At 46.1% G+C, this 24,677-nt stretch overlaps 11 protein-coding genes across 11 annotated transcripts; 3 read left to right on the top strand and 8 right to left on the bottom strand.

Annotated features, from left to right (window-relative positions):
- Nucleotides 1–53: 53 nt before the first annotated feature.
- Nucleotides 54–2,201, bottom strand: JR316_0004744 (Hydroxyacid-oxoacid transhydrogenase, mitochondrial; the record flags this gene model as incomplete). The annotated part of the gene is made up of 12 exons (XM_047890508.1): nt 54–201; nt 253–439; nt 500–522; nt 581–663; nt 717–789; nt 845–1,012; nt 1,074–1,168; nt 1,225–1,438; nt 1,495–1,539; nt 1,590–1,723; nt 1,892–1,972; nt 2,028–2,201. 12 exons carry the CDS (start codon nt 2,199–2,201, stop codon nt 54–56), a joined length of 1,425 nt encoding a protein of 474 aa, XP_047750269.1.
- A 462-nt stretch (nt 2,202–2,663) lies between these two features.
- JR316_0004743 (putative aspartic-type endopeptidase CTSD) lies at nt 2,664–4,919 on the top strand (the record flags this gene model as incomplete). The annotated part of the gene is made up of 11 exons (XM_047890507.1): nt 2,664–2,845; nt 2,895–2,925; nt 2,984–3,002; nt 3,062–3,144; nt 3,203–3,223; nt 3,279–3,334; nt 3,392–3,654; nt 3,706–3,901; nt 3,951–4,073; nt 4,129–4,239; nt 4,295–4,919. The coding sequence occupies 11 exons, from the start codon at nt 2,664–2,666 to the stop codon at nt 4,917–4,919; spliced, it is 1,710 nt and encodes a 569-aa protein (XP_047750268.1).
- Nucleotides 4,920–8,572: 3,653 nt separating this feature from the next.
- Nucleotides 8,573–10,309, bottom strand: JR316_0004742 (Dolichyl-diphosphooligosaccharide--protein glycosyltransferase subunit 1; the record flags this gene model as incomplete). Its single annotated transcript, XM_047890506.1, has 6 exons — nt 8,573–8,707; nt 8,757–8,895; nt 8,953–9,360; nt 9,411–9,704; nt 9,762–9,965; nt 10,026–10,309. The coding sequence occupies 6 exons, from the start codon at nt 10,307–10,309 to the stop codon at nt 8,573–8,575; spliced, it is 1,464 nt and encodes a 487-aa protein (XP_047750267.1).
- A 184-nt stretch (nt 10,310–10,493) lies between these two features.
- Nucleotides 10,494–11,529, bottom strand: JR316_0004741 (50S ribosomal protein L22; the record flags this gene model as incomplete). Its single annotated transcript, XM_047890505.1, has 5 exons — nt 10,494–10,732; nt 10,795–11,002; nt 11,065–11,302; nt 11,360–11,426; nt 11,481–11,529. The coding sequence occupies 5 exons, from the start codon at nt 11,527–11,529 to the stop codon at nt 10,494–10,496; spliced, it is 801 nt and encodes a 266-aa protein (XP_047750266.1).
- Nucleotides 11,530–11,706: 177 nt separating this feature from the next.
- Nucleotides 11,707–12,120, top strand: JR316_0004740 (Protein transport protein yos1; the record flags this gene model as incomplete). The annotated part of the gene is made up of 3 exons (XM_047890504.1): nt 11,707–11,800; nt 11,856–12,011; nt 12,065–12,120. The coding sequence occupies 3 exons, from the start codon at nt 11,707–11,709 to the stop codon at nt 12,118–12,120; spliced, it is 306 nt and encodes a 101-aa protein (XP_047750265.1).
- A 138-nt stretch (nt 12,121–12,258) lies between these two features.
- JR316_0004739 (uncharacterized protein) lies at nt 12,259–12,905 on the bottom strand (the record flags this gene model as incomplete). Its single annotated transcript, XM_047890503.1, has 4 exons — nt 12,259–12,324; nt 12,382–12,451; nt 12,503–12,820; nt 12,877–12,905. The coding sequence occupies 4 exons, from the start codon at nt 12,903–12,905 to the stop codon at nt 12,259–12,261; spliced, it is 483 nt and encodes a 160-aa protein (XP_047750264.1).
- A 463-nt stretch (nt 12,906–13,368) lies between these two features.
- Nucleotides 13,369–13,942, bottom strand: JR316_0004738 (uncharacterized protein; the record flags this gene model as incomplete). Its single annotated transcript, XM_047890502.1, has 4 exons — nt 13,369–13,451; nt 13,509–13,569; nt 13,620–13,771; nt 13,828–13,942. The coding sequence occupies 4 exons, from the start codon at nt 13,940–13,942 to the stop codon at nt 13,369–13,371; spliced, it is 411 nt and encodes a 136-aa protein (XP_047750263.1).
- Nucleotides 13,943–15,385: 1,443 nt separating this feature from the next.
- On the bottom strand, nt 15,386–16,252 carry JR316_0004737 (uncharacterized protein; the record flags this gene model as incomplete). Its single annotated transcript, XM_047890501.1, has 5 exons — nt 15,386–15,698; nt 15,761–15,790; nt 15,998–16,028; nt 16,093–16,139; nt 16,209–16,252. 5 exons carry the CDS (start codon nt 16,250–16,252, stop codon nt 15,386–15,388), a joined length of 465 nt encoding a protein of 154 aa, XP_047750262.1.
- Nucleotides 16,253–16,749: 497 nt separating this feature from the next.
- On the bottom strand, nt 16,750–17,456 carry JR316_0004736 (uncharacterized protein; the record flags this gene model as incomplete). Its single annotated transcript, XM_047890500.1, has 3 exons — nt 16,750–17,195; nt 17,254–17,309; nt 17,362–17,456. 3 exons carry the CDS (start codon nt 17,454–17,456, stop codon nt 16,750–16,752), a joined length of 597 nt encoding a protein of 198 aa, XP_047750261.1.
- Nucleotides 17,457–17,922: 466 nt separating this feature from the next.
- On the top strand, nt 17,923–21,135 carry JR316_0004735 (uncharacterized protein; the record flags this gene model as incomplete). The annotated part of the gene is made up of 8 exons (XM_047890499.1): nt 17,923–18,104; nt 18,160–18,222; nt 18,275–18,404; nt 18,465–18,497; nt 18,555–19,145; nt 19,194–19,358; nt 19,413–20,486; nt 20,542–21,135. 8 exons carry the CDS (start codon nt 17,923–17,925, stop codon nt 21,133–21,135), a joined length of 2,832 nt encoding a protein of 943 aa, XP_047750260.1.
- A 290-nt stretch (nt 21,136–21,425) lies between these two features.
- Nucleotides 21,426–24,373, bottom strand: JR316_0004734 (uncharacterized protein; the record flags this gene model as incomplete). The annotated part of the gene is made up of 3 exons (XM_047890498.1): nt 21,426–22,689; nt 22,744–24,277; nt 24,322–24,373. The coding sequence occupies 3 exons, from the start codon at nt 24,371–24,373 to the stop codon at nt 21,426–21,428; spliced, it is 2,850 nt and encodes a 949-aa protein (XP_047750259.1).
- Nucleotides 24,374–24,677: the final 304 nt, after the last annotated feature.

Here is a 24,677-nt window from a genome sequence, read left to right as displayed (position 1 = left end):
GTTTGTTTGGCATAGATCGCAAACAATTGACATTGAATAGAAATCAAGAAAGTTTAATATTCTAACGAATTCTCCATGATCTTGGTCAAATGTTCTTTTCCGTCGGAACCGATAATATCACCGATTCCAGGTGCTAGATCGAGCACTCGTCTTTGAGGTAAGGTACCTTGCACCAACTTTTCGACGTCACTCGCTTTGTAGCTAGGTCAAATTCAGCGAAGATACTGCAGCAACAGAAGGTTCAAGACTAACCCAACTGCCTTTAATCCACGTGGGACTCCGAGGCCATCCAAGAAACGAGCAATGGATTCATACAGATGAGGGCCAAGCTCCGAGTCGGCAATTTTTGTAATGGAAGGGTCTGATTCAGTTGTACCATTAAAGATGGCGAGCGCGCGACGGTGTCTGTCAGGCGAAGAAGGAGCAGTGAACTGGAAAACTTGTAGGGGGGGAGTGAAGGTGAATGGGAGACGGTCATAACTTCAAGATAGCTTCTTACCAGCAGGTCCAGTCAGAGCGACACTGTAAACACGTTGAAGTGAGTCTCTGTTTTGGAAGCGTCGGTATTGTGGGATTTTACCTGATTCCATGAGGAATTATAGGAAGATCGGTGATGTATCCTGCGTGTTTATACTTCGGCCCTTTTTTGTTGAGTCCTGAAATCTACGCAAAACACTATATTGATCTAATCGAGATGGTATTTTGATTTGACATACTGGATAGCTCATTCCATGGCATAGGTGCACTCCAGCATTACCGAAGCCTATTCCAGCAAAGGAGGATGCAAGCCTTGCCAGTGGTTTGTTAATGGGCAGCAAAAAAAGGAAAAGGCAATGAAACCCACAACATTTGTTTGCGAGCCTCGCTATCGTCTCTATTTTTCGCTATGCGGGGTAGGTATTTGACTGTCGTCTGAAGTGCCCAGAGAGAGAAAATATCGGCGACAGGGTTACTTCCTTGATATGCAGGACGCAGGATGGGATTTGAGGGGCGTGGTGTACGTTCAGTATACCTGGGCATTTGGCGTTAGTTCATTGCACTGAGGAGTGCTCAAAAAGGGTTCAAGCACATACGGAATTGCGGTGTAACTTTCCATACTATGGAACAGGACGTCAAGGCCCGCACTTATATGGACAGCTGTTGGACAAGATTCAGTGTTGAGTGTATCCTATTGCATTTCTCAATGTCTAATTTAATCAACAGAAGGCTAAAGGGACTTGCCACAATACCGAGAACCGGTTTCATTGCCCGGTTGGCGATACCAGTCTTGAATGACCGGGAAGTGATATCGAGAATAGCGGTGCCTGTTGTCTCCGAACCAGTACCCGCGGTGGTAGGAACCGCGATGAGTGGCAATAACGACTTTGCAATTGGAAGTCCTTTCCCAACAGGAGCATTGATAAAGTCCATTAAATCGGCGTCCTTGTAGACGGAGAATCTGCACTACCTATCAGCCTGCTACGGCAAGGAAAGTAGAAAACAGTAAGTTCTTACAAATTGGCCGCCTTGGCAGTGTCGATTACGCTCCCTCCTCCAACACTAATACGGAGGTTCATTGGGGGATACGACGGTATAACAGCCAAACCTACGCTAAGAAGTGACTGAAATCATGCTGGCGGGCCCAGTCAATGGCATTGCGCCAACTGTCTTCAGTTGGCTCTGCAACCACTTTATCATAAACCTCGAAAGGGAGGTTCGATTGCGCTTCAAGAGCAGCGATAGCCTGACGCACGGATGTTAGTTATGGATGAGGGGAGAAACGAAAATCGGAACATACCGTTTGCATGGGCCTAAGCTTTGCTACATTAGGGTCTGTGAAGACTGCAACCTTTGTATGAAACGCGTCAAATGACGGAGAGTAAAGCAGAACAAGTGCGAATAAAGGATGTACCTTGCGTGCGTTCATGTTCTTGAGATCCATGCCGACTTCAGCAGTAACCCCGTCACCGAAGCGCAGATTAGATGCAGCGACCTATGAGGAGAGATTGAGTATATGCACGCATGCCAAAGAGTCTAGCAGACGATACCTCGAATGCGTACTCCTTCTCCACGGCCTGGACAGGGGTGGCGAAGCTCCTCAGCTGATTGATGGACTGGAGCTGGCTGGCTGGAGTGACTGCAGGACGACAGCCATGGCAGGGACAGACGGAGGACTGGGAAGCATTGATGAGACGCAGAATGGTGTTTCTCGAGGCAGCCATGGTGAACTGGAGTACAAGCTTGGGAATTGAACGAGAAGGACTGCAAGTGGGGAAGCTCCGGACCGGCTATTGAAAAGGTGGGGAAGTGGTGCCGAATGATTGCCGAGCGGTGTATTTAACTTTGAGCAGTACCCTGCTTGACAACAGGATGCCTGGTGGGTTGTGTTCTGACTCCTGAGAGCGACTAGTGGCAGCGTAGCTATCAAGTATTTACATGCGAATAGAGTCTCTTTGAGTCTGTATGCAAAATTAAGGCCAGCGCCGCAGAATTTACGTACAGCGACTCGACATCAAAATACACAAACAAGGTGTTCTCGGAGGAAAACAAGGAGCCGACACTGCTAAGTCCTGACTGCGACAGTCAGTTCTGACGAGTCTTCGTCTCCGTCTTCGTCCCCCTCCCTCTCCCCCTCTCTCGAGCACGTTCTTTACCAACAACATTCCCTATCCTTTTCCCCAGTCATGAGGCTATCTCTCTCCCGTTCTCTTCTTCTCTTTGCTGCCTTTTTATCCGTATCGGCCCATAGAATCACCGTCAAGAAAATCAAACATGCTTCATCCTTTCAGCCGCGCTCTCCCTCCAACTCCCCTTCAGATCTTCAAATTAACGTCGACCTGGCAGAGAGCAATTCGTTTGACCTCAAGTGTGTTCTTCGCTTTCAAGTCCTTCTAGCGGCGCTAATTCGGCCTTAGCTCTGTTCATGACCTGATCTACATTGCCAATGTAAGCTTAACCCAAGACATCAGAATGCCCTGCCACCCAACTCTAATGTGCCTTGCAGATTACTGTCGGAGGTGTTGGTCAGTGCTCGTAGTGTCCAACAATGTCCCCTTGACATTCACCGTATTTCCCACCTTAGAATACCCTGTGCAGCTGGACACAGGTTCCTCGGATTTGTTTATCAAAGGACCTACACATCCTATACCCAACCTCAAACAAACGGTCAGTACACACCGATTACTGCGGTCGCTCTTGCTGCTCATCATTATTCTTGCTGCAGGATATTTCCCTGAACCTATCCGTGAGTACTCATCAATGTTCTTCATGATCATCTTTTGGTTTTATATTTTGCCTAGTATGCTATCGGATGGGCAAACGGCAACATTGCTTATGCCCCTGTGGAATTTGTGGGGTACGCAGGCTTGCATGTTGCGCTTACTTTGTATTCTGATCATCACATTCTTTACAGCATATCAGTGCCCTCGCAGGCCCTTGTCGACGCAGATCAAGTTAACAACCCTGCTCTCGGTTATGGAGCTCAAGGAATTGCAGGACTTGGATTTACTAGACTCTCCAACATCGACATGAAGATTAACAACACTAATTCTGCTCAAGGTCGAAGTCTTCTCTTCAATCTCTTTGAGGCCAACCCTTCCGAACCAAACTTCATTGCTTTTGCGCTGCAAAGAAGCACACAGCCTGGAGACGATGTTGAAGGAAGCTTTTCAATAGGTGAGTTGCTTCCCCCTTGGTTACTACAGTAGTGACTAAGTTATTTGCAAGGTGAACTTGATCCATTGTATTCTTCTGTGTCTGGGAACGAACGTATCTCAACATGGCCTGTACATAACCCGTATCGTTGGAATGTACTCCTTGACGCTATCATCGTAAACGAGACTATCACAGTACCCAGCACCAAGGTCAATGGAGCGCCAAGTAACAAAGCAGTCGTTCTAATGGATAGCGGTTCTTCGTATACGTGTGTTCCTTTTTTTTATCTTATTTGTTTGTCTCTCAATAGTCCTCAGGTATGCACCAAAAGAAATATGTGATGCAATCTATGGGAATGTTGCCGGTGCTGCTTTTGATCCAGCTATTGGCTACTGGAGAGTACCGTGTTCTGCAGAGATCAATATGGCTTTCCAAGTTGGGTAAGTGATGCCTTCGGCGCCTCTGTAAATGTAATGACTTATACATGAACCCCAGGGGTCAAGTTTTCCCAATACATCCATTGGACGTCAACCCTGCCAACGCAGTTGACCCCACTGTTTGCCTCGGTTCATTCATTCCTCAATCATTTGACATTGGCAACGATTTGTGCGTTTTTTTTTTGTTTGCTCTTTCTTCGGATTCTGATTGACTCCTTGCTTAGTGACTGGTTAGTCGGCGATAACTTTTTGCGATCCGTCTATTCTGTCTATGACTTTGGCGATTTCGATGCTTCCGGCAATATGGGCGACCCATACATGAAGTTTTTATCAATTGTTGACGCCGACGAAAGCTCTATCGAATTCCACAAAGAGCGCGGAGGTACTCCCAGGACAAATATTACCTTCGTAGGACTGGACGGCGCTTCAGTGGCACCAAGTTTTGCAATCTCTAACGACATCTCTGAATCTCTCGAATTGATCGGCAAATACATACCTGCTATGCTCGGCATCGTCGCTCTTAATGCCCTCATCCTCATCGTGTGTTGCGTCGTGTGGATGATTTCGTTTTGCCGCAAACGTAAATTACGACAACCCGCTGTGACCGCTAGGACACCTCGAAGTCGCCAGAGCCCTATACCCGGGTCGATAAATTCCACAATGAGCTCTATGCCTATGAACCCCAGAAACACTTATATTGCAGGATCCCCGCAGGCAAACCATAGTTACCAGCCGGTATCAATGGCATTGACTGAAGATACCTTTGTCCCTCCTTCTCCTGCCTTCCATAGCTTTGACCGGGAAGGTGGCAAGGGAAGCCCAGGCGACAGGCCTAAATCTGTAGCATAGTTTGGCTGATTTGTTGTTATTTACATACGGACTATCTTTAACGTATTGCTATGCATTGCATTGGTGGGGTTTGAAAGTCGAGTAGTGGATCTTCTAATACGAGCTGTGGGTATGGACTATTAAGCGCACACTGACCGCTAATTAATTATATCATTGTTTGGCACATGCTAATGAAATCATACGGAAAATACAGCAGAATTCAATCTCTGAATCCTTGCTAGGATAGTTGAGTAATAAATACTAGGTCAATGTAATCGAAGCATCGCGGGAGCGTATTGTCTTGGAGGGTACGTCAGTTAGCACACCGAGTTGTTTTCTTGCTTCGGTAGCTAATGCTCTCCACTTCTTGGCCTCTTCAGGTTTCGCGTGTTTTCCATTATCTTCCATAACAATGTTCACTGTCTCAAGCACAGCACTGGCAAATTTATTGCCAAAGAATTGTCGATTCTTGGCCAATTTCATGGTCTCATTCTTTTCATTCCCACCTGTGCGAAGAAGTTGTTCAAAACCAAGGTAGTCGGTAATACGCAGAGCCTGACGCATATCGGCGCGATTATTCGTAGCTTGGGCAGTTTTGAGCATGGAGGACATGAATTCTGCGGTCGCTGGGAGGTTTCTCCCAGGACCGCGCTTGTCGAACCTCGGATTCTGAGAAACGGCGCCGTCCTTGAAGTCATGCGAGTGATAACCACTCATCAAGTCGAAAGTACGTGCAGCCGAATTCCAGTCCGCGCTTCGCCAACATGCCAGCATGACAAGATTGTAGGTCGAATGTCCTGGTCGGATTTTGGGGCCGTTCGCACCTGTGATTTCTTGACGCAACATCCACTCAAGGAGTTCGACAGCATGATATCCCAGTCCGGGTTCTCGCAATGCTATTTCTGCTTTCAAAACTTCCTCCATGTGCATTCGATCTAGAATGGCCACCCCACCAGCTTCCTCCGGCCTTCTCTTGACTTGCTGATAGAATTGGCGGCACTTGGTGTAGTTTGTTGTTTCATTGCAGAACTTCAAAATGACACCCATGGGCTCAGCCTGAAGAGGGAAGAGGCCAGATTTGGAGATGGCGCGATCCGCCACCAAACCGAAGGTTTCTTCAATGATTCGGAATGCAAGATCATGGTCTGTGTCATTACCGCCAGTCAAAGCTTTAACGGCGGAGACCGCAGTGTAAGAGTCGGGGGTGAAGCCTGCCTTTTTGGCAGCTCTGGTCAATTGAGTCCAGAGCATACGAGCGTCTGCGGCGACCTTGGCACTACCCTCCGCAGTGTCATTTCTTGCAGCAGCTATCGCTTGAAATAGGCATGTGTAAATGTACTGACTGGGAGCCAAGGGTCCGCTTTGGTCCATTGAATAATACACGTCGAAAATCTCTTGATATTGACCAGCATTTCCCAAAATGCGAATGTATCCACCAAGAGGTTCAATTGTCAGATCAGGGTTGGTAGGGTCGTGTATTTTTAGCGACGATATGTGACGCTTAAAGGCCTCGTACAATGAACGAGCATTTGTAAGCTGTTTTGGATGCGTATGCCAATGCTCTATCCTTGATAAACCACTGAAGAAGGTTTGGAAGGTTCTTGTACTGGGGCTAAACCCTCTTCTTTTCATCTTTCGCGTTTTGAGTATCGATACATAGACACGGACCAAAAGCACTCACATCAATGTACAGTTGATAGCCAAGCTGGAATCTCTTTCCTTTTAAGCATTCCCATATCAAAGTGTTCCACACTTGTGTGTTCTGAGCGTCCAATGGGGCGTTCTTGAGCATGTATACTGCGTCGTCAATCTTGCCTGAGTCGCAAAGTTTTTTTAACCTTGCCGACAACACATGAGGTTCCAGAGGCCGAAGCTCAGACTTTGGTGTCTTTTCTTGCTCGGGATCATAGTGTCGCGAGCGGAAAACGGCTGATTTGGACGATGATGCTGTAGCTTGTGGTTGCATATCAGAAGCAGACTTGACGTGGGACTTAGCAATTTCTTGTGTTGAGCTTTTTTGGAGGTGTTGTCTTCGGAGAAAGCGAGGCAACTGCGAAACATCAGCCTCTTTTCCGGAGCCGCGTTGTGGTGAGTGACGTGTCGATGCAAACCTTCGACTGCTCGGTTGTCGTTGCAGTGGTACCAAGGAGCATGTCTCTGGTATGTTGATTTGTGGTGAGTGATGCGCGTCCAACCATGTCGAGAAGGCTTTCAAAGACGCGTGGTGCAGGGTATGTGAGCCCACAGGCGACAAGACGCGCTCGAGAACGATATTGCTACCATCCCGAGTGATTTTCCGGAGCATGCTGGGTGACTGGAGAAGCGATGAATTATGATCTAATGGTAACGTGGAAGTAAGTGGTCGAGCGGAAAAATTCAAAGTCCCAAATTGGTCATAAGATCAAGTCAAATTGGATTTAGAAATTGAAATAGACTCTCGTCTAAATTTACTCTAATCACCCGCCTCTGCCTTTCCAGTCCGTCTTTCTTCTTCACCACCACCACTTGTTCGCAATACAGCATCTTCATAGCACATATGCTTCCAACTTAGATTATATCCACCATCTAATTCTATGTTGCAATGATTGCTGCCATCGACGTATGGCCCGCCATCTGAATTCATGCAGGCCTCGCACTGAGGTCAGACCTATATATACGCTGTCCAGTAAACGCCTTTCGCATTTGCATGACAACTCAAAGAGCCGAAATCTGACTGCTCTACCACTGACTGGGCTGACACCGTAAGCTCCGCGCTTCTTCCTTAGTGAAGACCCCAAGGAAACCTCGATCCGCTTCAAGTTCGGACAATCCAAACAAAACTCCACGTTTGTCTTTGCGATGCTTTTCCGAGACATAAGAACCCTGCCGTTGCTACTCGCTGTTTCTTCACTACATCGCGCTCCCTTCAGATCGTCATGTTTTCGATGAAAGATGTTTCTTTCACTCTTCTGGCCTTTCTGTTCACCCTCCATCTCGTCTCTGCTGTACCGACATGGGAAGGCATGAACGGTCGAAGCTCAATGGGCTCTCTGATACCAGGCGCCTCATTTATCGAGGCTAAGGGACCGGTAGCCTCAGGATCAATTGCCAGACACCTTTCTGTTCACAGACCAGGTACATTGCCACTTGTACCATGCCGTGCGAGATTGCTAACGCGTTTCCCATTTCTCAAATTCAGGCGAATTGGGAAACTTGTCTGTCATATCAAACAACCGCGAGCCTCCATATTTCTACATCAATCAAAATCAATTGTATTTACTCGTGAATGAGACCACCGTTTATCCTGTCAATGTCCACAATTCAACTGGTACACATGAGCTGCCAATGCAGCTAATTCTCGGCAAGAAACGAGATGGAGTTACACAGGGAGCATGGAGATGGAAAGCAACCAGTCTTTATTATGACTTTCCAGGAGGAAAAAGTAACAACGGCCTTTACTTTCGATGCCTTTTGGATAGCGGGAAGTTCAACGTCTTCATGTCCATAATTCCGTGAGTTCATCATTGGCTTTCTTCACGTCAATTTGATTAATCCCTTGTCTTTCAACAGTCAACCACCACCGGCAAATTGTCAGATGATGACTCTTCACGGTTTCATGCGTAATAACAATATGAAATAGACGTGCTGGCGACTTGCAATACAACAAAAAATAATATTAAAATTGCATTTCTTTATTACACCTTTTTCTTTTGGTGAAGGGTCAAGTTCACTCTTCGAGCGATCATCCCCAAAGTGAAAAGGCCCAGGAACGCCGTTCCGACAGCGATAGGCTTTTTGAGGTGTGCCAACGGCGAGACCTTGTACGATACCTAGAAACATACATTAGCTCGTGTCGAAGTACCATCTCAATGGACCTACAAATATTGTTTGGGCGTGTTTGACTGTCAAATTTTTGTATTGGAATGTCAAGGCCGGGCGTCCAGTTGTGTCGAGGTAGGTGGTATGCGTCCCGACGGAAGTCGATCCCGCGGGGAAGGGTGTCGCATATTGGACATCTCTATTGGTTTGGTTTGAGTTTGGTGAATATTTTCAAAAAACATCACTGGTAACTCACGTTGCGCCTTCCGGCAAAATGACAGTAAGCTCTTCGTCGTTGACTACCGCGCCTAGGATTGGAGTCATGATGGGGATTTCGACGATATAACGACCAGTGGATTTATCATAGCTGGTAGAATCTTCGAGGGGCGAGTCCCATCCTAGAGTAAATGTATAGTTCCATCCACCAAGGATAGGGTAACGAGGTCTGAACTCAAACACGCTGAACTGAGTCCCTTGCTTTTCCTTGGGAACTGAAGGAGCAGTTCTCAATTTCGACGTGGACACGTTGCCAATGATATCGTAGTAGTACGCGTTTCTGATACCCGAAGGAAGATGTAGGGTCAAAGCAGGCAATACATGAGGAGCAGGGCGCTTGTAGAAGGCCTGCGTCTGATGATCTAAACGTGAGAAATGGCCTTTCAATCTTGGAAAAATTCAGTACAAATTAAGGGCGGTATAAAACGACGAGCTTACTTGGGTCCAGCGTTATGTAAAACAATGTTATCCTGGATGTTAAGATTGGCTCCCCAGTGACTGATTTCAGCGCTACGTTCAAGCCTGAGAACTTCCAGAACGGGTTGCTCGTGATTGTAGTGTACGGTGACGGGTTGCTGGTATTCTGCAATGAAGGAAGATTGTGTGCTCGGTGGAATGCCCTCAAAGGGTCCATAGACAACGGTCGCGCCTGATTTCGATGCTGGGGTTGAGTCTGAGAAGGCTTTGACACGGTCAGGGATCGTAAACGAGTTCACTCGAGGTGTCAATGCCCTAACATACGTATATCATAAATATTTGCACCGGTATATGTGTATTGATTTGACATACTTTATCTTGGTTCGTTGGATGGACGTCGCGTATGGGCTCAGCACGAATAGGTTCGTGGAATAATTGAGAGCCTGTTCTTCGTTTTGCCCAGCAGTGGCTGGCCATGGTCTTGTAACGTGGGTTTGAACGGTCTCCAGAACAAGATTTAAAGTTTTATTGGTAGTCAAGGATTTCGGAAGTACGATATCGAAAAGATGATAATCCCTTCACAGACATATGTGTGTGAGCCAAGTTCGCAGGAAGCGACATTTAGATCGCACTCACTCATTGACGTCTAAAACGCGTTCTTTCACTTGTAACGCTTGCTGCTGACCCTTCACTTTTGCTTCTAAGAAGCTAGTGATCTCCTTTTCGCCGCGTCCGAGAGCAATCGTATAAGATTTCTGGCCGTCCTCGAGAGCCTTGATCGCATACGTTGTTGTGACGTGGACGACTGCCCCCCCTAGTTCAACTGTGCGGACTATGGCGGTATTTTCAAAAGATTGACTTGACGCATACGTATTTGCCGCGAAGAGAAAGAGCGAAAGACTGAGCCAGCATTTTGGCATCGTGGTTGTTGTTTAACGGAAAGTAGGTGCGTGTTCAGAATATATTATACTGACGTGTCCAAATCGGTGCAACTATTTTTAGCGAATGGCTTTCCAAAGTAGACAATCGCTCTTGCTCATTCAAGTTCTTATAGAGCTCGATCAAATAGCATTATAGTGTGTATGACAGTAAATTACATCTACATTACCAGCCCCATGTTGGCGAAGGGTTCCGAATTGGTTTATCTTCACGGACAAGAGCAGCAGACACAATTTTCTTCAGCTTCCTTTTCCTCGCAGCAGCCTTTTCCTGCTCTATCGTCTTGCCTTCCTTCAAAACAACACTGAGTTTTGAGTTCGGGTGTGTTCGAGTGCCGTAGTGACCTCTTCCTCTAGCTTCCATTCTAGCAGGAAGACGAGGACCTTTAGTTACCCATGCTTCGGCTGGGAAGATAAAATGTGTGAAGATTTAGAAAGACAGCGAATGGTATTATCATTTCACTCACCGACAACAAGCTTTCCCTCTGATAATTTCTTATATCGAGTGGCATGGTCTCTAGCAGTAGCGAGCATGTTCATGATGCGCGTGCTGGCACGCTTTTCGCTGAACTGCATCTGCAGGATGGCATAATCTATTGGTTTTCCTGATATCTGCTTCCCGAGCATATTTAATTTGCGATGCGATATTTTGAAGTTAGCTGTCGAGTATTTGTGCTACAATGCGAAGAAAATTGTGTATCAGTTTGTGTCTGAAATAATAGTAAGAATTCACACACGAAATTGGGCTTCGGTTTGCTGATACCTTTGGACTTTCGGACGACATCTTCACTACCGCCTTCTTTCCCTCGAGAGACCGGTTTGATTTTTGCTTCGGCGATATCATCAAATAAGTTGGCCGTTCCTTCTTGCTTGGCCAATTCTTTCGCAACTTGGACTTGTTCAGTAGTCTGTGCCTCCTTGACACCGGGTCCCAGTTTCTCTTTCACCCATTCTAGGGGGCGAAAGAAGCTTGCGCTATTGAAGAGGAAGTAAAGAATAATCTTTTAACATACGGAGGCAAGTTTTTTGTACCTTCTGCTACACGCAGGCGCGAACGAAGTGGTGGTTGTTAACAGCGAACGCCTGAGCAGGCGTGCGCCTGAATTTTCATTCAATTGTTATTTACATGTATAAAGCAGCAAAATACACGTACCACTGCTTTGGAAAACCTGCATCGGGTGTCCGCCAAGTTGAATGGACATAAGAACTAGGAATTGATTTAACTATGAAGCAATGGTGTCACGCATCACGCGCACGGGACACGACAAGGCACACTGTCACCACACGGCGAACTTTAAATGCATTCCTGACCTCTGCTTTCACTTTATTCAAACGCGCCTGGCCATTACTTAGGACATTGAATCGTTAAAGTCTTCGAAATGTCGCTCTTCGGCATTGGCACCATGATTTACGTTGCATTGCTTTTGATCAATGCCATGGCTATACTGAGTGAAGACCGATTTTTGGCTAGAAGTAAATATCCTTCACTGTGTACGTGTATTGTGTACTGAGGTGTCCCTTCAAACAGTTGGCTGGGTATCAGCTTCACGGCAAATACGGGATGTTAATACTGGATTCCAACAAACATACGACCACACAAATGCTTATGGCACAGTTCAAGGGGAAGCTGGCATGAAAGCAAGATTGATTGACCTCATCAGCGCTGTGCGCACATTAATGCGGAGTGGGTTTTGATACTTTTTCTGTGGAAAAGTTCTTCCTAACCAGCGATATCAGTACCTCTCATAGTAATTAATACCGTCGTGATTCTTTATGAATTAGCATGGGGATAACAAATGCACCTACATCGTTGCTGTTTTTTAACTTTGACGCGTAAGAAATATGCAATAAATTCAATTCCGATTTTATGAATTGAAGGGATACCCGACCACAAGACCTCAAATTAATGCACGTAGAGAAAGGAATGGCTATTACTTGTTCAATTTCTTATATTCATCTTCTATCTGCCGGACGAAATCGCTGATTGTGTGGCCATTCTATATTCATGCAATCTTTAGCCTGAAGAACAAAAGTAATAGGTGCGAACCACTGACCTCGCAATCTTTCCAGGTGCCGTCATGTACGCATACAGCACGACCACTGATAAGTACCGTGCAGCTTTTCCTACGGACGACCTTCAGTTATGGGAAAGGTATGAATTTTGTCAAGGCCTACGTGATTTTCAGCTCTTTTCCAAGAAGAGTACTTTTGCGCAACAAGTCCACTCCTTCAAGTGCCTTTCCGCTTCCATCGAGACCTGCGCATTCCCCAGCGCCACTCATTTGCCAATCGATTCCGGCTGTAGTGGCACATTTTAAAGCAACTTCTGGTGTTCCAATATTATATCTTCCTTGGAAATTTTGGCATTTTACGAATTCCCACCAGTTCGAGAAAGGCGCATATTTGTTTACACATAATTGTTGAACGTTTCCTGCGCACTCCTCAGGACCATGTAGACATGAAACGCCGAAATCAGGTTCAGAATCATTAATACTGTTCCACGAAGCTCGTTCACGACAGATCGGCTTCTGTATTCAATAATGACTCACCTTGCCACATAAACCAAAGAAAGATCCATTTTGTCTCCTACTTTTTCAAGAACGTCGTTGAACCTGCTTTCGCACAACAAGGCGTCGGGACAGCGACTCATAACCCCTAATTGAACTGGAACTTTCACATCAACAACATCCCAATGGCTCTGGCTGCCATAACCAGAGTTTGGTAGATGTACAGCGAGAGCCAAAGGAAGGACAGTCACAATGGCGAATGGCTTCATGACAATAGTTGAACGTGGGCGTTACGAGTAAGGTTACTTGTCAAACTTCAGCTTCAAGGGAGGCTTGATAAGCTGTTTAAGTCACAACGACGCTTAATTGCGTCATTCATTATCTTCCCACTGGCATACTGTATACATGGCATCTGTCTCGCTTATGACTATGTACTTGAATATCAAGAAGAATATCCCACGAAAAATGGTACACCGGTTGTTTTGATTGAATGCTTTCAGGATGACAATGCGGCTCATGAAAAGAGTGTGCAAGCTACTTTTGGGCGGCTTCCCACATTCTGCGGGCTTCAGCATCCGTTTGAGGAGGCACAAAATATTTACACCGTGTTTTGAATGCTATATAACGCTTAGAAAAGTATCACCAGGAATAATCACAAATAATTTGGCACATACCATCTGCAGAGCGCTTGCGCACGATTGACTCTACTACCAATTCGTTATGAACTTGTTTGCGCTGTGGATAATTTATCATTGGCACATAAGCCACAGTTGTTCAGCAAGTACCTTCACTTCATTCGCAAAAACCACTCCCTGTATTCTTCGTCTGGTAGCTGGGTCTTGGGTTTCGTCGTCCAATGCCGATTGGTTTTCAGTCAGGGATTTATCAACAACAGAAGCACAGAATTCAACTAGCTGAGTTCGTCGCTTCCAGTTGGCTTTAGTAAGGCATGAATGTCTCAGGGCAAGGGTGAATTCCAAAGGAAAAACTTACCAACCAGTTCACGCCAGATATTGTCGCAAGCTTGGTCTTGAACGGTAATGTTTGCAGCGAGACCAATAGTTCGATCCTGGTCTCGCATGGCAGCATTAGCTCGGTTTAGTCGCATTACAATTGTATCATCCAAGCGTCTATACTCTTTCAGAATTTCTATCAAGTTCGTGTTTTCACAATCAGAGGCTCTCATCATGATACATGACAATAATGAATTTACGGGACACACCTTTGAAAAGAGATAGGTCGTGGCATGTTGTAGATGATACATGTATGGTTTGAGGGGATAAAGAGGGACCTTGGACAGCAAGACTCCCTAGTACTGGCTGGTTCGGGGGCATGGATGTTTGAAATGTGAAACCGTCCAAGGCTACCGTCTGTGGAAATTTCGCACGTCCCAGTTCGGCAGCCATAGCTCCCAATTAGGAACATGGACCGTGAAAATGAAGTACAAGTTAACTTAGTCTCTCCTAGACAGACTTCGATATGATGTGACATGTTCACGATCATATAAGTTACCTTAAAAAATGATATGTATTCACTTGTAGTGGCCAACCATACTGTAGAGAGTGGCACAAAATCTACGCTAATACAGAAGATGAAAAGGACGGATGGATACGAGGGCGGCAGAGATAATGTATTAAAAGTAACCCATTGTGTAATATCCGGAAGACTATTACTATTACTTAGTTGAGTGTATTCCAGGCAATTACGGAGTAGGCTCCGAGCTTGAGCTGATTTTGGTGAGTGCAACCGTCCTGACACAGCCGCAGGAGAAAATATCGAGACAAGAGGTTAATAGCTTTCAATAAGCTGTAGGCTGATACTCAAGGACGAAAAGATTGGATAAATGAGCTGATAATGATACAGTCAATGTTTGCCTTGCTAGACACTATGGGGCTATATTTGGTACAGAACCGTCCTAATACCATTACCAAAAACATGAATGATCCAGGATTGAGAAACAAGGTAGCTAAGCTCAAGATGGATTTTAAACAGCGTCTTGGATTGCAAACAACAACAACCGACGGAAAAGAAGCGATTACCATGATTTAATTTTCTTTATAACTTTGTCTCATGGTAGGCCGATGTGATCATTTCCTTTTCGATTTCCTTGAACGTTGACCAAATTCTTTTCGGCGAAGGTGATCGAAAGCGTATTTCCTACGTTTCTCGAGTATTACTTCAGGGTGCTTTCTTTGGATATGTCGGTTCCTCTTGGCAGGATCGTTGAAGCAACCCTCGCAAAATGCACACTTATGAGGTTTATCATTAAGGCTTGAAAAGTGATAATCCCGTCAACCAGGTTGCTTAGATTAATGTAAACGACATACTGCATAGAACTTATATGCGTCTTGAGTCCACTCCGCTACATAGTAAGGCTGTTACTCTGGTGATGGCCTACGGCTGCTCTTCAAGCTTCAAGTTTTACATACCTCGGAGAAAGCCCTGTCACACATTTTATTTGGATATTCACAATGCTCAAAAGGACATGCGAATGATCTAAGAACAAGTCAGCTATCAGGGACATGAAAGTTAATCAACAACATTTCCAAACTCACTTCGACTTCAAGTGCATACGCAGCATGTGCCTCTTCACAGTCTGCTTTTCAGCTCTATAACCGCAGAGTCGACACTCAAAGGGCCGTTGTGGCTTTCCATCTTTGTTATGACATAGTTCTAGCTCAACGACGTAGTTTGAGTCTTCCATCATTTCGGCGGCTTTTTGTGCAACAGGATCGTCAATGGCAAGACTCCTTTGATATCGCGCATATCTCGCAGCGACAATATGCAAGTCGTAATTCACCAGACCAGAAATGACATTATTGCATGATTCCTCGAGCTTTTCACGTGGAGCTCTCAAAATATCCCTAGGCGAAACAAGTAAAATGTAAAAGAACATTCCAAATCATGACAAGTGGTAAATACTTACGTGGATATCAGACGAGGGTGACAACACAGACTGCATTGACAATAAGTGCAATCAGACGTAGCCGATACAAATTCCTTCTGCTTAGGAGATATCAGAGAGTCACAATACACGGCTCGTTCATACAAATGGCACGGCTGTGGGGCCTGTACACAGCTCCGAGTGTTGTAAGTTTGAATCAGGGCTTGCAGAGACTGACTCAAAGAAGACCCGCTGCGATTCAAGTTAGTCAACAAGGACAGAAGAGGGTAGAGGCTATTGAACTCGCGGTCTTGGTAAAACACCCTTAATGAAATCACAAAGAGGAGGCAGCTCAGAATAGCTGTGCTTCATACTTTGCTGATCAGAGACAGAAATGTTTGCGATTTCAAGGTCGACAACCCTAGAAGGATAGTTAATCGTCAGATACAACTGAAACAATTTGAAAGTATATAGAAGAGCGTCAACGTACTCTGCATATTCTTGGGGGAGAAATACAGCTGGGACCATTTCCATCTTGCCGATGTATGGAAAAGTGCGATCTTAATAGCGCTCATTAAATAGCGACGGACAAAACACACATTCAGCGTAAAGATGCGATGAGTGCAACAAGGACGCCGATATAAAATAAGAAAATTCAAAAAGAGTAGGTAAGAAAAGAATAGACTGCTTACCCGCCGACCGATCTCATTTTTTCACATTTCCAAAATGGTAGGTTTTAAGGGCATCTCAAGACCCCCATAGCATGGTGTGTCGGAACCTTTGTACATTTTCAGAAACCGCCGGATTTTCAAGCCTGTCTGACCCCTGAACCCACTGGCTTAAAGCAGAATGGGCATAACATCGGCCAGCCAATTAGTGTACATTTTACGATACAATTCCTCACGCTGTCATACAGATTACATCCGAAATAAACTAATACACTGGTCAAGAAACTAACGCAAGAGGTCAGCAATGTGAATCCAAAACCGGTATTTAAACTAGTTTACCTTTTTCTTAGTTCTTGCCAGAGCTTATAAAACCATAGGCTCAAACTTCTGTTCTGAAGATTGAAAAGTAGTGTCCTGGCTCCAGTCTTCTTCTTCGTTGGATGACTGCGGGAAAGACTGTGTTTGCGAGGTTTGGCCATTTCCTCCAAGGGTAAAGCTGCTAGTGGGCAGAGAGTGTGTCGTGTGCAGTGACCGCCGAGAGTTTGGTAGGGATTTAACAGGTCTAAAGGTAACCGGTTGTCCGAATGCGGGGTACGCCTCGGATCCCTCAGGAGTGGCAATTTCTACATCATGTTCCATGACCGAGCGAGCTCTCTTGCGCGAGACTTGGTCGTTACTTGGAAGAGAAGGCAAAGAGTCACGATTTGAGTAAATTTTGTGCAGAGTATCATTCATGGACGTGAATATTGAGCCTGTGGATTGTGCTTTGGAGAAGGTGGAAGGTGTTGTCTTGTAGCCTTCCAGAACGCCTAAACACGCGTCAAAACGCGTCAATATATACCAAAATTGAGATAAACGAATACCGACTCTTTCGCCCCCGAGCACCAGCATTGCGTAGGCGCTGTATAAGATCTTCCGGAGTACTATCCGGAATGGATTACCATTCTGAAATTCTGTGCTAATACAAAGACCAACCCAGACGATGCTGATCGCGCGAAATTATCCGAAACTTGACTAGCATCGCGAATCTCATCTGTGAGTACCCGTTTGCTAGGGACATCGAGGTCCATGATGGAGACGAGAGTTGTGTATCCGGATTGATGTGATGCTGGTTGCAGAAGACAAAGGATAAACGGAGGTCAACAAACTAGGGTAAACACTGGGAAAAATAGTACGCGAAGCCGACTGAGTATTAAAGGCAATGCCACCTGCCATGCACGAGACGCTCTGCACCGTGTACACAGGACAGTGGACATCGCGTGGACATAATGTATGTCAAGACATACTTATCGAATATTCTTAGGCCATGTTTAGTTCAAATTCATTGATAGGCCTGTCGTGGCCGGCGGGCCGAGGATGTGCCAGTCAATTGACGGCGAATCATGTAGCGTGGGCGTTGTACAGAACTGCTTTCTCGCTTCAACGTCGAGCAGCCTGCTACCTCCGCAATTTGTATGCAGCCGTCCACGGGCACCTAACGACCTCGCCTGGTGGCATCTACGAGAGACGCTCCCTGTCTTCTCAGTTCTCCCCCGGATGGCCCTCATTTATTCTCTTTCTTTAGTAGTCGCTCACTGTCTTCTAATTGTTCAAGCCCAAACCATTTCCACGACCACCCCGGTTCCTCCCTTGCAGTGGATCAACCTATCTAATGTAGTCCAGGGCACAAATCGTCCTCCTCCTCTCAGAGATGCAGCCATCGGTTATGATGAAACGAGGTACGGTGTCCACCACTCTCACCACTCACTGCCCCTCTGATCTTATTTGATATAGCCGTTCCCTCATTATTTTTGGCGGACTTTCGGAAAATGGTCTAGCACAGTCGCAAACATTTCTGTATGTATTTTTCTTCGATGTAATAACAGCGGATCCAACCTATTCAATCTAGTCTTAATCTGCAAACATTGAGTTGGTCAACGCCGTCACCTCCCGGAACTCTGCAAGGTGCTCCTCCTTCGCGAAGTGCTGCTCTGTTTGGTGGGGACTTCGCTGCTAGCAAGCAAGTTTTTGTTTTTTTGGTACTGAATGATCAATAACCTTTCTGTAGCCGCCATGGATTTGTCGTCATCGGCGGAAAGGGTTCAGATGGCAAAGCTCTTTCAGATGTTTGGGTAATGCCGCTAAAGCTTTGGAAAGATTTTGCAATATACTTATACCTATATACTCAGGAGTACGACTTTATCAATCAATTCTGGTCTCAAGTGCAACTTTCTGTTGGTGGTCCTTCGCCTCGTTGGGGTGCATCTGGTGGAATAGATATACGGGCGATCCCAAACCAAGATTCCACCATTCCAGGCCCCAACAACACCTTTTACCTAGCGGGTGGATTTAACGGAAATTCTATCGACCCCCTTTCTGATGTTTGGAGACTGAACATTTCCGGGATATTATCTTCCAATCTCCCGAATAGTGTACAAGGCAGCTGGGAGCGTATATCTGGCATTAGCAACCTGCCGGGCAGGGTGAACCAAGCTGGTACAATTGTAATGAACCAAATCGTTGCATCAGGAGGTTGCAATTCAAGTACATCATCTACTACCACGAATACTGCATGCGCTAAGCAGGATTCCTTCGTCATCAACACTCAATCATCCTCCGCAGTTTCCCCTGGACCATGCCCAGCTCCTAGAATTTCGCCAGTCTTGGTTCCAAATTTAAATGCGTTCGATTCTTCATTTGCATCTCAGACGTTTATGGTATTGGGAGGGTTCAATCTCTCGTTGTGGGAAGATTCAAACGGTCACTCCCAGGGAGAAGTTGTAAGTCGGTTTCCAAAACATACACCTTCTTAACGAACCTTTCTCTAGGCCATTTTAGATATCAATACTGGCTCGTGGACGAGAGTAATACCTTCTGGCGATCCTGATTCTTCAGGACAGGAGGCATTTCCCTCCCCCAGGGAAGGTGCTGTTGCATTCGCTTTTACTCAGGCATTAGTTGGCAATGCTCGGAACATCGCGTCTGATACCATCGTACGTAAAGCTTATGCATCAAGGTTCTGCAAACCTGACTTATTTCCCTTACAGATTTTTGGCGGGCAAGATGCAAATGGGGTATTTTTATCCGATATCTGGCTGCTTCGTGCATATACTGGTGTTGTAACTCCGTCTAATCCTATCTGGGCAGGGTTCGGGGACGGAAAACTTCAAACTGGTGTCAATGCTGATGGTTCAGGTGTCAAAGTTCAATACCTTTCTGAATGTGCATCTTTAATTTCGACGGCGACGAACTCACACAGTCCGGTACCCACAAAGACTGGTTCTAATCCTGGACATGGTAGTTCCGGGCCTTCTGGACCTGCAGGATCACAGACTGCGATTACCCATTTGTTCAACACATCCTTTGCTCACAAAATTTTGGCAACCTTATCCCTGGTGGTGTTATTACCGGATATTCTACTTTTCCGTTGGTTCCGAACCAATCCTGGATGGTCACAGACACCCATCAAGGGCGTCGCCTTTATCTCTGTGGGTGCCTTTGTTGGTTTGATGGCGTATGGTCTCGGTGTTGCTGGATTCGTGCTAGCGTTCACGACATTAACATCTCAGTCGGGATCTGCTCATCGGCAACACCTCAAAACAAGTCACGGGATAGTCGGGGTCATCTTTTTTATCGGTCTCTATGTTCTTGTGCCCTTGTTGTTTATATGTATAACCTGTTATGACCAGCTCTATGGCGGGGGTGGGGAAGCTCAGAGCCAGCGGAGCGGTAGCGGTCATGTAGGCTCTATCGACCTTGGTGAAAAGGTGGAGACAAGTCCGTTGCCCCTTCGGAGTGAAACCCCTCAAAGTTTGCGTCCTTTGCCTCCAAGGAGCGATACGCCGCTTAGTTTACCAAATGCATCCCCGCCGTCGTCCCCCCGGCCAAGGACCTTGTCGTGGGATGCATCGAATATGTTGCGCCCGAGTAATGATGGGGGATTGTCCGCGGAATCCACCATATCAAAAGGATTTGAAGTTGTCAATCGGCCGAATGGGCGGAAAAGCCTTCCAGGGCCTTCCCATTCAACTGGTTTGCATGGGAGCTCATACCCAATTCCGTCCACTCGCAGCCTTGGTGAAATTGACTGGCTGCTACGAAGAAGGAGCCTCAACGTCGTGGTGAGTTGGTATTTTTCTCAACTGGGATCCATGTCACTAATGTCGCAAATCTCAGGGAGAATTAGATTATGCCATAACACAGGCTCATAATGCGCAGTATGTTGCTAACATCAGTGGCACAGGAACGTCGCCGACATTCACTTCCCCAATCATCACATCTCCTCCGCCCAGCCATGCCATACTACATACCCTAACACAACTATCTATTGCAGGATTGGCCGTCGTATCTCTGGCTCAACTGTGGGCGAGGGCTCCTCGGTATCTCTTTGCTATCCTTTTCATCATTTTGGTCACATATTATGCCGTTTTGATTCTATTGGCATGTCATCACCGGCCGACCTCCTCGTTATTGACGATGATGATATGGCGACTCCGTGGAAATTCCACACAGACAGACAAACATCCAACTGAATCAACACCACCTCAGGGACCATATACACATCATCGTCCCACATACCGCGTCATCACGCACCCCGACGAACTATCGTATTCCCAACATGCTAGCCCGCTAAGTGCAGACACCGATGACAATGACGACATGATGGATGAAGATACCCGTCAGAGAGCCATTGAAGAAGAAATGGACAGGAGAGAGGTGTCTATTGTTACAGTTCCCCGTCGTAAATTGACCGTCGTAAACCCTTCATGACATCTTTGGACAATGAACACTTGGACATTTTTGTAGTCGTTACATTCTGATTGTTTTCATTGTTAATTACAGTTTAGTGGAGAATCTTATTTTTCTCGCATGTATTCATGCGATCATTTACGACATATCTATCTTGTTTATGATTACCATATCCAGGTACTTTGCACTCATAGATATCTGTATGTATTAATGTATGTGTAATTAGTTGAATGAATTGTACTATGGCAAAGAATCCCAGAAGGTCCATTAATTAATTGGAAGAAACCGCATCTAAATTTACCCAATACTCTTCACGGACGCTCTCCTTCAATGACTACATCTCTTCTCCATCGATCAACCAGTCCAAACTTAGCGTCATCCTGAATAGGAGGTGGGGATGGGATAGACAATGGTACTTGCATTCCCATCATACTCATGGGATTTATCATTGGAGGTGGAAAAAAGGTTTGTCCCATCATGGAGGCATTCATCATGATGTTGCTTTGCATTTGAGCCTGTATCATCATTTGCTGTTGCTGTTGATGGTGCTGAGCTAGCATCTGATACTGAGTCCTGCGCTGCTGTTCAGGATGGAAGGCAAGAGGCATATCGTCTTCGTCTGAGGGGCCAAGATTAATTCTCGACGCTCGAAGGGCCAAAGGTCGATTATCGTCTTCGTCATCGGGCGAGGTCAAACTTCGAAGTTGTTTATGAGAGTTCACAGGAGATGTGCCCGATTTCGCTCGAAGAAGAACATGCGACAACGGTCGATCCTCATCATCGGATTCAACAAACTCATTGGCACTAGTTTGAAGCATCGCACGAGCTTCCGCCTTATGGATAGTAGCCGCAAGTGGCAAATCCTCATCGCTGACGTCGTCCATACGAGGCGCAATAGTTTTATGAGCCTGCTTTGGGTATCTAAGGCCAGTCCCAGTAGTACGCCTTGGCCCAGTGTCTTCTTCGTCAGAAGAATCCACATTCCAAGATTGTTCTTTTTGTTTGGGTTGAATTGATGGTTCATCGTCGTCACTTTCCGAACTGATATCAGAGTCCGATGGCTTGGCAGGCACTCTTCGGGTGGCGCGTTGTATGTCAGGGAGTGTAGGAGGCGGGGCAATGTTTTGAGCATCCTCAATTGGTTCAAGTTGCTCAGGTGAGCCAACAGTTGAAACGTCTTTATCTTTCTTTTTGCGTTTTTCTTTCTTCTTCTGTTTTCTGTTTTCTTCTTCTTCTTCCTTTACTCGTCTAGCCGCTTGTTCCTCCTGTTCCCTTGCTTCCATTTCTTTCAACTTAGCCATTTCTCTCTGCCACAGGGTATCGACTCCGAATACAGAGCGGGTAGCCGGTAGACGAGTCGCGGTCGGGGATGGCTGTAAAGGTTTATCATCTTCTCCCTCAAAACTGAGCAGAGGCTTCATAGTCGATGAAGGATGTCTGGAAAGTCCACTCTGTGGGTTTGGGGGGCCGTATGAACTTGTCCGATCGTTCGTAGGTCGCTTTTGCAATGATGCTGGATCAATTAAAGTACTTGAACGAGCCATCATTGAAGGTCTTTGATCCCCTGTAAAAACCCTGCAACCACAATTAAAATATGAATAGCATATTCACGAACCAGAAGTTAGTTACCTCTGTTTGCTTCGCATTTGGAGTTTACGATTCTCAAGATCATCTATGAGACTTTTGCCGTAGAGTTTTCCTGCTGGTCGAGATGTCTTGGTAGGACCTTCTGTGGGTATTGGAGGATCCACCAACTCCTCCTTTCCTAATGGATCAAGTTCCGCTTGCTGGCCTTCTTCGGTTGCTCGAGGGAGTCTGTTGACTCCCTCGGGATACATAGATTGTCCAGGAACTGCAAGGGTATTGCGGAAAGTCTTTTGAGACAATGTAAGATCCATCAATGGGTTTGGGGTAAACGAATTTGACGCAAGGGGGACTTTTTCAATGTCGAGGGGAGACATGGACGAGGACAATCTTCTCGACGAACGAGCTCCCGGAGGAAGAGGAGGTCCATCTGCGGATAATTCAAACCCTTCCCTGACATTAAGAGGCGGTTGTACGCCAGCATGAGATGATATTGGTTGTAGTGGACTCGGCATGACCAGAACCTTTGGCCTGAGAAGCTCCAGCGTTGACAGAGGCCTCTCCCTGGAGTAAGGATCACCAGTCATAACGGATACGTTGTCATTTTCCAACATCATTCTTGAACCCATCGAAGCGTTAGAATAAGAACGCGCTCTTATGACCGATTTTGGATCAAAGCGTGAAATGTGAGAAGGGTTTTGAATGGCAAATGGGTTGTCTTCTTGTGGTTTCACCATTCCTAAAGTATCATTTGAAATGTTGCGCTGTCTGACAGCATTATCTTCTCTTCCTTCATCCAAAATCATTCTGGAGTTCATACTCATGGAAGAGTAAGCTCGACCATGCGTCCCACCTTTAGACTCTCCGTACGAGTGCTCGGCTCCGGGAGAAGGAGAACGTGCTGAGGATATTGGAAATGGTACCAAAGGAGGACTAGATATTTTCTCTGATGTTTGTGATTCCACGCGAGGGCGTTGAAATGGTACGCTAGGAGGTTCCATGCCAACTAGATCTAATGGAGACCCAAATGAGCGACGTCTTTCTGCCTGATGACCCTGTAGTCCTACGTGGAGATCTTCGATATTTCCACCAAGACTAGCCGACTTGGAGGTAACTACTGCACGCCGGGGCAAAGTGGCAGAGGCATCGTAGTTGGTAGATGGACGGCGCAGACGAGAAGAAACTATAGCGGGAACGGGTTGCTTGCCTTTCCCTTTAGAAGACTTCGATTTATCTTTCGGTATGAATGCATCCAATCCCCAGGATGCCAGATCAACCTCGAGGCCCTCATCTTCCACTTCTTCAGCTGGCTCGCCGAATTCTGAAGTATTATCCACTGCAAAAGGGTTCCTCAACGCATCTAGTGAGGCTTTGGATGCTCTTGACCGTCTGGTATCTAAGGCTGATTCTCTTCCCGCAAGACTGGCAGAATCGCTTGGAAGGGATACTCCTAAAAGATCGCTTTTCCGAGATGCCAGGTCTGGACGAGCTGCAGGGTTGCGTCGTAGATGTGCGAATATGGCACTATCCTGCGCTGATCTATAAGGAGCGGTTGGATCATCAAGGTCGTTGTCATACTCTGTTATGTGTCAGTGGATTCCAATGATATAGTTGAAGGCATACCTAGCAATGCTGCTGCTAATTGAAGACGAGAGAATGGGGCCGGCGTTGACATATATCGGAATTTAAAGAGCTGTGTGGCGCTGTAGGATTGTGCAAACTAGAAAACCTAATCCTGGTCTACCCTAAATCCAAGGTGTTCAAGGGCGAGAAGGATAGACTATGGCGTTGAGGTGGTCCAATCTTCGCCGCCAATAATTCAGTTTGGGTATAGTCACTGCATATTATATAATATAGGTTTGACTATAAATAGTTTAGCCACTGGATGCCCTCGCCTTTCTAGATCAACCACAGGTCAAACTTCAACTTCAACGACTCGGAAGAACTTGCGAAAGATGCTGCACTACAATTGGTGAACC

This window comes from Psilocybe cubensis, chromosome 4 (assembly GCF_017499595.1).
Source record: "Psilocybe cubensis strain MGC-MH-2018 chromosome 4, whole genome shotgun sequence".
NCBI lineage: Eukaryota > Fungi > Basidiomycota > Agaricomycetes > Agaricales > Agrocybaceae > Psilocybe > Psilocybe cubensis.
The sequence above is the reverse complement of the archived record's forward strand: the minus strand, read 5'-3'. Positions and strand labels throughout refer to the sequence as shown.